At 43.6% G+C, this 12,019-nt stretch overlaps 1 protein-coding gene across 4 annotated transcripts in view; it reads left to right on the top strand.

Annotated features, from left to right (window-relative positions):
• kif2a (kinesin family member 2A) overlaps positions 1 to 12,019 on the top strand; it is a 34,907-nt gene that overhangs the window by 14,990 nt on the left and 7,898 nt on the right. For all 4 annotated transcript variants that reach the window (XM_035391940.1, XM_035391941.1, XM_035391942.1 and 1 more), the window contains 15 exons: positions 1,425 to 1,519; positions 2,669 to 2,791; positions 4,971 to 5,028; positions 5,803 to 5,904; positions 6,330 to 6,430; positions 7,066 to 7,161; positions 7,418 to 7,472; positions 8,085 to 8,247; positions 8,580 to 8,670; positions 8,929 to 8,992; positions 9,628 to 9,719; positions 10,212 to 10,354; positions 10,626 to 10,830; positions 11,345 to 11,455; positions 11,844 to 11,911. In XM_035391940.1, the coding sequence (XP_035247831.1) occupies positions 1,425 to 1,519; positions 2,669 to 2,791; positions 4,971 to 5,028; positions 5,803 to 5,904; positions 6,330 to 6,430; positions 7,066 to 7,161; positions 7,418 to 7,472; positions 8,085 to 8,247; positions 8,580 to 8,670; positions 8,929 to 8,992; positions 9,628 to 9,719; positions 10,212 to 10,354; positions 10,626 to 10,830; positions 11,345 to 11,455; positions 11,844 to 11,911 (1,567 nt within the window). The remainder of the gene's footprint in view (positions 1 to 1,424; positions 1,520 to 2,668; positions 2,792 to 4,970; positions 5,029 to 5,802; positions 5,905 to 6,329; positions 6,431 to 7,065; positions 7,162 to 7,417; positions 7,473 to 8,084; positions 8,248 to 8,579; positions 8,671 to 8,928; positions 8,993 to 9,627; positions 9,720 to 10,211; positions 10,355 to 10,625; positions 10,831 to 11,344; positions 11,456 to 11,843; positions 11,912 to 12,019) is intronic.

The following is a 12,019-nucleotide window of genomic DNA, read 5'->3' as shown; positions in this document are numbered from 1 at the left end:
GCAGGAAGTGCTGAGTGCTGCTGTCTGTTTGGCCGTTCTCAGAGAGGAAATGACATCGCTGTCATTTGAGGAATTTTCTGGTTTCATGGCCTTGTAGCTGAGTACAAATCAGCAGTGAGCTGACCTCATCTCTGTGGATGGCGGGAAAAAAATCAAACTCATTTAAAAGATCCATTTTGAGGCGGTGCTGTCGTGGATACTGTTGCCATGGTGAACATTTGAACATTTAGCCTTGCGGTGACTGTTTCCCCTCCACTGCAGATTCCTGAGGTAAAATGTGACATCACCAACTGTTATTCAGGATCAAAGCACCTCATGGAATTTGAAACCCCTCTTTATGTGCTTTTGATTTGAGAGAAATTTTGTAAATTGTACACAGAGCACGGATAGCTCTCATTTTGTGCCACTGTCCTTGAAGTTGTCTTGATCAACAATGTCTTTTGCAGGAATCACTGCATTTCTCAGCTGATGACTTCAGTATCATGCAGTGGGTTAGGCTAATTTACATCACTCCATCAGTGTTATATGGTGGGTTAGGCTAATTAGCATCACTCCCTCAGTGTTATATGGTGGGTTGGGCTAATTTACATCACTCCTCAGAGTTATATGGTTGGTTATGCTAAGTCCATCACTCCCTCAGTGTTATACAACAGGTTAGGCTAATTAACAGCACTCTCTCAGTGTTATATAACATAACATAACGTAAGGCGAGAACAGGCCATTCAGCCCAACACTGCTCGTCTATGGTGGGTTAGGCTAACTTAGGTTAGGCTAATTAACATCACTCTCTCAGTGATATACGGCAGGTTAGGCTGATTAACATCACTCTCTCAGTGTTGTGCAATGGGTTAGGCTAACTCACATCACTCTGTTGGCGTTCTTTTTACTTTAACAGAACTCACAGGAGAGGACTAACAGCAAACAACCTCTTTTACCTTGAATAATGGATGTGGGTACCTTGCAGTCCTTTTCTCTATGTATGTGAATAAAGACTTCAGCTGTTAATGCTTAACTCCTTAACTGTCCATTCCTCAAACTCCTTGGCCTGCATTCATAAAGCACTAGTGCTGATCTGGAATAGTGCTGATCTAGGATCCGTTTGGCCTTTTAGCTCCTAATGGATTAGGTCAGGATGTGGGCATGCTAATGTACAGGCAAATGTATTGTACCTATCAGTTTGGGACTTTGTAAGGTTAAAATATGTTCATGTTGCATCAAGTTCCAAAGCAGATCATCCAAGAAGAACCACGAACCCACGGGCGACTGAGACAGTCATCGGAGAAAAGTTTAATATCAGAGTTTAATATCAGGAGAGTTGGTGTTCACTTCCATGGTAAAGACAGCGAACACGTGGTGTTTTGAGTGAGCTTCGTTTGGCTTAATTTCTAATCCGTGCTAAAATGGCGGCACTTCCTCTGTTGCAGGACGAATACACCAAGCGATGGTCACGTCCCTGAATGAGGACAACGAGAGCGTCACCGTGGAGTGGATCGAGAACGGGGACACCAAGGGGAAGGAGGTCACCGGATTTTTTTAAAACAATTTTTTTTTTTTTTTTTTTTTTTTTAAGTTTAATCGTTATGATTTTCATTTTTCTGCATGTCTCATTGGCGGACAACTTCAAAATGAACTTCAAACTGGATTTCCTGTATAATTCAGATATATACCAGTTGTGTATATTAAAATGTTAAAATGGACACCTTGCATGGAAAACAAATAATATTGTGTGTGATTTTTAAGTCTCATTCAGATTGAATAAAATTTTCTTTTCTCTTTAAAGCCAGGGTACGACATTCTGTGACCTGTCTAAGAGGTGCATAAAGCCTTTATTAGTACTGAAAATGTGTAAATAATTTTAAAGCCTCCCAGCTACGTGTAAAAGCAAATGTACAATTTGCAAATGACTTAACCCTCATCTTGGGATTATTCTCTTGTTCTGATTATTGAAGTCGTTATTACTAGACACTAAGTCGAGAATCCATCTATTCCTTACACAGCAGTTTGAAGGATAAAACGCCCACCTGTCTGCACAATCAGAAGCAATGTTGTTTGAACTGTGCAACACGGCATAGCTGCTGTATTCAGCCCTTCACTAGTTATTAAGGCTCATGAATCGAGGCTCTATTATATGCATCCAGCAAAGAACACTTGTGGAAAGCGTTCGCATGAAAAATTCAGCAGGCATGTAGAGATGGAAGAACTCGCCTCTTTTTGGATTAAACAGATAAAATGGCTCAGTACTTAATGCTGAAGCCATTCGGTACTCATCAGCAGAAACGTGTGTTCAGATGTGTCAGAAGGAGAGTATAGTGTGGCGCATTGAGGGAGATTAATGCTAAAGCAGCTTTGGCTTTAAATACCACTGATGTTTCACTCAAGTGAGAAGGGAAACATTGTACATTTTTTTATTTTGTATGTGATATGTATTTTCACTGTACACACAGAAGGTTTGTTGTATTAAAACACAAGCCTAAAGCCTGACTCTGGTGGTTGAATTAACGCAAGATGCTGCATAGTCACTTGTCGGTTAAACTGAGAAGATTATGTCGATGTATTCATTTTTATTTGGAGTATTTGTTTTTGTAAAGTGCACTTTGAGCATGATAAGCAAAGTTAATAAAATTCCTTCCCTGTGGGGTTTTTTTTTTCTTGTTTAATTTTGTTTTAGATCGACCTGGAGAGTATATTTTCACTGAATCCAGATTTAGCCGCAGAGGAGGAGACTGCTCCCAGCCCAGAAACCCCTCCACCACCCGCCCAGAGTTCAGTGAAAGTTAGTAAGGTACCCAAGGTACGTACTGCTCGTACTGCAGGCCTTCTCTGTGTTTGCTGTAGGTGGGATTATGCTGTGCAGGTGATGGAATTAATCAATGTGCACACTACACAGCACAGCTGCGATAAGCGGTGTGTTATAAAAAAAGAAATTTTGTCTTCTATTCTGTTTCAGTGCATTTGAGAGGGGCAGCTTGGGTTGGTCCCTGTGAATGTTATGCTATTAATAACATACCTTACTTTTTATATACACAAGTTTTTTATGTTGTTTTTTTTATTATATGAAGGAGTAAAGTATATGGCTAGTGGAGAGTATTTCTCATCTTGCATGTGTACTGTAGCTATAGCCAGCCTTTGCATAGCTGTTTGATAAATGCTTTCATCTTCAACCAAAGTCTCTGTTTATTTTGGACTAAAACTTCAGGTTGTTTTCTTGATGCCCCCTGTCAAGGAATTCTTGGTAGCAGCCATTTTAGACGCCACAGGATTCTCAAGCGGGGGACAAATTTAATGCTGGAAGTAATTGTCAGTAATCTAATGGTTACAGTGTCAGTGTGGAACTTCTTTGAGAGGCATTCATTAGAGAATGCCTGTTGCATCAATACAAATTAAAGGAAACCTGTCAAGTAATTTATCCCCGACAACAGTGCCTGTGCCTGCTTCCCACGATGCAGGACTCCAGTCCTGGAGGGCCAGTGTGTGCTTGCTGGTCTTTGTTCTGTCCAGTTATTCTGATTTAATTTTCTAAATGCCTGTATGCAGTGTCCCAGCATGCACACTCAGTCCCATATCACACCAAGGGTATGTAGCCTACAGCTCTAGCTCATGGTTTTTTAAAAAAAGTCGCTTCAATCAAATGATTGGCTAATTAAATTATTGATATTAAAGCTAGCGACTAAGTCCTGACACAAATAGGCCCTTGTGTACCCCTGGCTTAGACCGTGGTGAACACAGGTGTGATGCTGGGAGGACAGTCTGAACGCTCCTCCTCTGTCTTAAAGGAAAATGAAGGACGATTGGGGACACTTCCCCAAACCGCCTTGAGTTTGGAGCGTGGAGAACCAATCACCAAAATACTCATCAACACGACAACTTTATCCTTGTGTTCACAGAATAAGAGGAACACGTCACTCACTTTGTGAATTAGTTCAGGAGCACTTTACATTTCAACCCAATGTTCCTCTAAGTGCAATTCTAGAAAATAGCAGATTTTTTATCATGAGTCGGGATAGATGAGGTGCATTAAGAGTGGCCCAAGACTGGGACTAAAAATGTTAGATATAGAGAAAATGCATGAATAATATTTTATATTGAACACCTTCCACCTCAGAAGAACCATGGACAACTGTTTGGTCTGTCCATCAAAACATTTTCACCCTGGGATTAATTTCAAAATGATTATTGCATTTTAATGTAATTCATAAAATAATCTCTAGTTGACCTTTAAAGAGAAACTCTTGTGAATGCTGATACCTGTGCGGACTTTTTCCAAGTGCAGTAATTATGGAGTTTGATGTGAAAGATTGCTGCTTCTGTCTTGGAACCGTCCGTGGAGTGTTCGTTAACACTGCTCGCTAGTCCAGCTTGGTGTAAACTCAAGACCGTTGAGGCTGCGTTATTGTAGCGAATCTTCTCAAATATCATATCCTTAAATCATACACTCCCCCTGTTCTCTCCGCCCGTCCCCGTCTTCTTCCGAAAAGCTTTTAGAGTCATGACTGCGTGATTACTCTTTCCCGTGCGTAATGGGTGGTGATTCACGCTGGATCGTTCTGTCGCAAACATTTGCATCACTGTTATAGCCCTCAGTGTATATTGCGTAGCAGTGTCAACAGGACGCATTGCTGAGCGAGATCTGGCATTTAGCACACTGCGAACCACTGAATAAAAAAATAAAAAAGCAACAAAACAAAAAAAAGTTTCCATCTCATTTACTCCACACTGATGAAAAATTAGCTGAGCGCGCTAATGTTATTCTGGCTGTGCGCTGCCAACGGAAACTACAGGACGCTAATGAGAAAACCCAGCCAGCCGAATCCGCTGCAACTTCCCAGTCTTCCCATGAAGAACCGAGTTCAGTAAATCATCGCGGCTACTTTTTATGCGTGCGGCATCTCCCGGTCCATAACGTAGCCCTTCATCGGGTCGTTTGTGTGCTTGATCCTGTCTGATCTTTTTCATTTTTCTGCGTTTCGCAGAATCAGAACCGACGAACGGTAGCGCCACCTAAGAATGAAATTCCTAAAGACAACCGAGGTATGTCTTGTAGCGGATTTTTATTTTTTAAGGAAACTGCTCACAGTGTATTGCCTGTATAAAAATACATGTAACAAGTTCATGAATAATTTTCTTTAATGTGAATTAAAAATGCTTGACTGCAGTTCTGATCAAATGATGAATTTGATTAGAAGCGTACTGTGCTGTTTGGCGTTAGCGTTGGCCTACAGCTGCTCAGATCGGGACTATTTTAGTGCAGTTCTGATGTTGCTAGGACGCCAAGTGACTGGAAAGGTTCATCAGGGATGTTATTTAATATGACAACAACTCCTCGTGGTTGCACAGCTCCAGAAAACATACTTTTATGTAGCCTTTCTTTTCTATCTGATTCCAACACTGACACAGGAAATACTTGCCTCGAATATACAATGGATGCTCTATATATGTGTGTGTATAAATGTTAATTGGTATGTAATTTTATGGACATAAATTGAAGTTATAGTTATCCATTCATTGTAAGGTGCAGTTATACATATATTTCTGGGTATTTTCAGACCATTTCAGTTTTTGCTTGTGCCCTCAGTAAATATGAATTTTAATGACTATATTTTGTCTCTGAGGAAACGATGCGACGCTGTGGATTGTAGGTGTACTTAACAGACAGTAATCAAAACAAACCTTGATATTTTCCGTGCTTTTGAGCAGTATTGGCTGATGTGATGTGTAATTCAAATAAAAAGATCTTACACCTATAAAATGTTTAAACCGTGGCTTTGGCGGGTAACGGCTCTCTCTGCTTTTTTGTTCCCGCAGTGGGGATGACCCGCGCCCGGCAAAACCAGCCCCAGGAACCAGCACCCCCACCCCCAGCGATGCCCCTCACACAGCAGCAGACCCTGCAGCAGCAGCAGAACGGTACCGTTAAAACCCCCACCCCCACCCACCCCCAGCTGTGTTTAAATCTGATGGTCATTAAGCTGAATGAGCAATTAAGAGTAATGGGATGGGATATGCCATTGGCTTCACTTCACAGAAATGACTTGAATAAACATTAACATTCATTCACATTGACATTAAACTTGCGTAACAAGTAAAGAGTTAAGTCAGTTTGACAGGGGGGACGGGGACTCATGTTTCCAAGAGTTTCTTAACAAAATAATTCCTGATAAATATTATTGAAAGAAAAGGTGTTTTTGAACAGCACCCCTAGCTGCCCCCAGTGTGGGGCGTCAAGATCCGAATTCCTCCCAGATGGTGGCGAGAGCAGACACCTCTCTGAGCGCGCTCAGTCTCTTTACAGTCCGGGACGTTTATGTTTCTGTGTTCCTCCTCTTTTCCAGCCCGCAGGAAATCCAACTGCGTGAAGGAGGTGGAGAAGCTGCAGGAGAAGAGGGAGAGGAGGCGTCTACAGCAGCAGGAGCTGAGGGAGAAGAGAGCGCAGGTGAGTGGGTCATGTCTCGCTGCACCTCCCCATACCTCCCCACACCTCCTCGTACCTCCCTGCACCTCCCTATACCTTCCTGCACCTCTCCGCATCTCCTCATTCTGCCCTGCACCTCCCTGTACCTATCTGCGCCTCCCCACCTCATCCTGAACTGATTAGATGGACTGAAAATGGAACTGGCCCTCTATGCCCCTATGGGCCCACGGTCCGAGCTGGCCGGAGAGGACCCCCCCCCCCCCCCGCCACCATTTAGTCAAATTCCTTCCAAGCCCATCCAGGGAGTTTCTCCTTGCTCCTGTCACCACTTGCTCTGTGGGGCTTTAGGCTGGCTTATACGGTGCTGTGTACTGTGACAGATTCCTACATAGATAGTGCCATTTAGGCTACATTCCCAGGTTGAACACTGTCGTTGTACCCGCGAGCAAGGTACTTAACCCTGTAGAAATGGATGCAATGTAAATGCTATATAAAGAGTTGTGTCGCTCTGGGTAAGAGCGTATGCTAAATGCCTGTAATTTAGTTTTTAATTTAAATTTAATTTAAATAAAATTTTATTGGTTACAGCCAATCAGGAGAGGATGTCTGGTCACTGGCACTAGCCACTCATGTGTTTTTATCTTTATTTTTCAAAGGATGTGGACGCCACAAACCCCAACTCTGAAATTATGTACATGATCCGAGACTTCAGAGCAAGCCTCGACTACCGGCCTCTGACAACAGCTGATCTGGTGAGTGAGTATCATTAACTGATGATTAAATGGAGCCTGCCAGACTGTCATTGGCACCAGGTACTTGTGGTCATATATTTGGGTAGAATCGTTGCTTTTTCAGCATTACTGTCCGTGTTACTGTCCGTATTTTGTGCAGGTGTTGATTTGCTTAATATAGATTACTGCATGGGTTGCCTTGCAATTAAATCACATTTCCTAACATAAATGAGGCAGGTATGTTTTCATGTTATTTTGCTTTTAATTAAATTTGCAGATCGAAGAGCACAGAATATGCGTTTGTGTCAGGAAACGTCCGCTGAATAAGAAAGGTAAGCACCTGAAGCACACAAGGGCCAGTTCTACAGCTCCTGCCATTAAACTGTACTGCGCAACCGGCCGCCATTTTACACACCCTTTTATACTTCCCAGTCTCGCGTCTGCATCACGAGTTCTGATGCACTACCTGGGAGCTCCGCTACCTGGAGCCATAACCGTATTATTGGAGCATGCTAATCGTATGGCTCAATGGAATATACCAGGTGTAGATATGCTGTGCAAAATCCATTGTACGGTGGGTAGGGTACAGGGCTCTAACCCCTTAGCTGCAGGGGGCTGAGTACCAGCTGGAGGCCCACGTTCAGCTGCAGCCCGGGTTCGATAGACTGAATCACTCTGGAGGCTGAGTACCAGCTGGAGGCCCACGTTCAGCTACAGCAGCCCGGGTTCGATAGAATGAATCCAGGGTATGAGCTGGTGAGAAGCTGGGCAGACTGGAGTTATGGGGATTAAATAGACCTGCAGAGACTTCAATAATGCTTCAGAGTCAGCATGAGTGAAGTCCTGCAGCCGCCCGTACTGATCGACCACGCCGTCCAATCACACGGTATCCAGAAAATACCCTCATGAATAACACCCCCCCCCCCACCCCATACGCTTTTCAGAGCTGACCGTGAAGGACCTTGATGTCATCACCATTCCCAGCAAAGACGTGGTCATGGTCCACGAGCCGAAACAGAAGGTGGACCTCACCAGGTACCTGGAGAACCAGACCTTCCGATTCGACTACGCCTTCGACGACTCCACGACGAATGAAATGGTTTACAGGTGAATAACGGTTCATTTAGCACATTTATTTTACATTTCCGGTTCTGCAAACTCCACAGATGTATTCTAATGTAATTAATAAATAAAATGAAGTTGAGTGTAATTAAAGATGGGGGCGTATATGGGAAAGATTTGTCGTGACTGCTTTTACCGGACCGTAACTGGAGCAGTTTAGAGTGGTAGTCTGTGGGCTCAGTCCATAGTTTGATATGAACGAAAGGGTATTGGGGCACACCCCAGAGGGTACTGTGACATTATCTCTCCGTGCTCACACCACTGGAGCTGAAAAACGGAACCGGTCTGAACCGGTCTGAACCGGTCTGTCCCTGCAGGTTTACCGCCAGGCCGCTGGTGGAGACCATATTTGAGAGGGGAATGGCCACCTGCTTCGCCTACGGACAGACAGGAAGTGGCAAAACGCACGTGAGTGTCATGGCTGCCGGGTCTGTCGACGTCCGAGACGTTTTTTCTGCAGCGTAAACGCTCGCTGCGTCAATCAAAGATGGTTTAGACTGATGCACAAGCAGATTATTATTGTGAGAAGGAAAAGAGGTAGCTCCATTTTGAAGTGTGTAGCATTTAGAAGCATATTTATAAGCCCAATTTACTGACTGTTGGCATGTAACGTTACAGAAATTGTCAATAAAGTTAATTTAACTGAAACACTTTCCTTTGTTTCAGACGATGGGAGGAGATTTTTCAGGGAAGAACCAGGACTGTTCAAAAGGAATCTACGCATTAGCTGGTACAGTGACTGGAGATTTATTTTGCTGACTAATCTGTTTAAGAATTAATATGTGTCCATTTAGTCTAGCAGGCACTCTTATCCAGTGTGACGTACACGTGAAATTGTTTTTCATATAAACAATTTATTAGAGCTTTATATTTACTGCAAGCCGCAGCAATGGCAGTGCCCCACCTGACAATCAAACCTGCAACCTCTGAGTGACAAAGCATGTTTTTTGACTGCCTCATTATTGTGAGCCCTAAAAATGTTATATTTAAAAAATGAATGAATTATTAAAAATCTGTTTCAGAAAGTAACAAGCAGGGGGTGGATACTAGAGGTGCTATAAAAGCAAGAAATTAAAAAAATTAAAAAATGAAGAACCACTACCTTTGCAGTGGAGAGGAGGATTATTGTTTATGAATTTAAAACTGAAGCGAAATGGTTAACTGTTACTCTAATTGACTAAGTGACCTTGATCATTTTATGAGCAATTATAGGCTGTAATTATTGGCTTTAAACAGCAATACATTTTTTTTGCAGTTCAAAGCCCACAGTTACCTCTGTTTTGGTTAATCAGTTAGAAGTACTGGAGTGACGTGCTCTGTAAAAATGTGAAATTTCCCAGCTTGACTAAAACTCTCTTTATTTAGCTCGGGACGTTTTCCTCATGTTAAAGAAACCAAACTACAAGAAGTTAGATCTACAGGTGTATGCAACCTTCTTCGAAATCTACAGTGGAAAGGCAAGTGCCCAAATTACTGAAATAAAATTTAACCCATTTAAATTAAAATATGTATGTAATAAATTATGTCATTTTCAGTCCCAAAATGCTGACAGTGGTTCTTAAATGTGGCACTGAAAAATGAGATGGTTAGTGTTTTTTTTTACTGTAGGAGAGAGTGGGATTTACTGAACTGTGATTGGGTGAGGGTGTATGAGAGAATATAATTTACTGCACTGTGATTGGGTGAGGGAGTTTGAGAGCAGAATGTAATGCACTGTGATTGATTTTGATGTGCAACTCCCTCCAGGCCTAGAGCCAGGTCCATTTCACTTCAAGAAATGATTTGAAATTCAGTTCACGAATTTGAAAAAAACCTTGTTCTGTGGGGATTTATTATAAATTTTTTTGCAGTGAATGTTTTGAATGTCAGTCCCTTCTGTGAACTGAAATGGAACTGACCCCCCCCCCCCCCCCCCCCCCCGAACCCCTGGGTCCCGCCCGTTGTTGCAGGTGTTCGACCTGCTGAATCGGAAGGCCAAGCTGCGGGTTCTGGAGGACGGGAAGCAGCAGGTGCAGGTGGTGGGGCTGCAGGAGTGTGAGGTCAAATGCACCGAGGACGTCCTGAAGCTCATCGAGGTGGGCAACAGCTGCAGGTGAGAGCGAGAGAGAGAGAGATCTCCCTAAGTGTTTACTTACTCAACCTTATATGCTTACTCAACCCGTTTGAGGGTTTTCTCCCCACTGGGAGTTTTTTAGCTTATGTACCTGCTATTTGGGGGTTCAGTGTCTTTGTTACAGTTCTCTATAAAAAAGCGCTATACAAAGAAAATAAAATTGAATTGATTTGAATATACTGAACCCCATTCCCCAGAGGCACCTTTTTGTCCCCCCCCCACTGACCGTCTCTTCCCCGCCGTCGAACAGGACGTCCGGCCAGACCTCGGCCAACGCCCACTCGTCCCGCAGCCACGCGGTGTTCCAGATCATTCTGCGGCGGAAGGGGAAGATGCACGGCAAGTTCTCGCTCATCGACCTGGCGGGGAACGAGCGCGGCGCGGACACGTCCAGCGCCGACCGGCAGACCCGCCTGGAGGGCGCCGAGATCAACAAGAGCCTGCTGGCGCTCAAGGTGGGGGGGGGGGGGGTGTAGGGGGGCATTTCCCGCGCAACGCTTCAGAGCGATGAGGGCGATGATAACGGGAATGATGATGCTGGGGTTTGGCTCTGATCCATCCCAATTCCACCAGTACAGGAAAATAACTGAAATCCCTTGATGAGTTTATTTATTTATTTATTTATTTATTAAACTTGATCTTTTTCAGGATTTTTCAGTTCATGAATTCAGTTTCAACTCATTGACCACTGCAATGTAGCGATCCAAACTACATTACGTTAACACTATTCATTTATGAAGCAGTTTTGAAAAATAATGTGTGTGTGTGTGTGCGCGTGTGTGCGTGCGTTATGTGTGTGTGTAAAATGTATTTATATTTGAATAGAAACAAGTAATCAAATGTGTTCTGAAACCTCAAGCAGAAGGCAGTGTATGAGATGTGAAAATGTGCCGTATGTGAGCAGCATGTAGAATTGTGGGTGCTTTGAATTTAAATTGGTTATTTATTTTATTTTTGTGAAACCTGCAGGAGTGCATCAGGGCCCTGGGCCGGAATAAACCTCACACTCCGTTCAGGGCGAGCAAGCTCACCCAGGTCTTACGCGACTCCTTCATCGGAGAGAACTCCAGGACCTGTATGGTGAGACATCTTTACTCCCAACAATTCTCCGGGCGTACACTTCATTCTTTCTCTGCATGCCACATGAAAACATCCCTGGGGTGCAGTGGCAGTGCCCCCCCCCCCCCACCAGGGAATCGAGTGTCGTATTGCTTTTATAAAATAGTTACAACATATCAAGTGATGACTCAATATTATTTATTTTAAAATATTATTCACAAGTAGCCGTTTGAATAACCTGTTACTGTGTCGGATTTACAATCACTGTAGAGCGCATTCTCAGCCAATCAGCATGTAGGATCTAAAACAGCCCGTTTTACATTAAAGATGACATCACAGTGGGCTTTTTGGAATGGTGGGAATTCTGTTGAGGTTGAAGTTCTGAACCCCGTCTTTCCCTCCCGGACAGATTGCCACCATCTCGCCTGGAATGGCGTCCTGTGAGAACACGCTGAACACGCTGAGATACGCCAACAGGTGGGTGTGGCCTGGGCACACTGTGAGAGCACTGAGCTCTTACAGTACATCCTCTCAGGCGTGAGGGAGAGCGTGGTTTTTTTGGAGAACAATAATTGGAGTGGATTT

Source organism: Anguilla anguilla, chromosome 14, assembly GCF_013347855.1.
Source record: "Anguilla anguilla isolate fAngAng1 chromosome 14, fAngAng1.pri, whole genome shotgun sequence".
Classification (NCBI taxonomy): domain Eukaryota; kingdom Metazoa; phylum Chordata; class Actinopteri; order Anguilliformes; family Anguillidae; genus Anguilla; species Anguilla anguilla.
The sequence above is the reverse complement of the archived record's forward strand: the minus strand, read 5'-3'. Positions and strand labels throughout refer to the sequence as shown.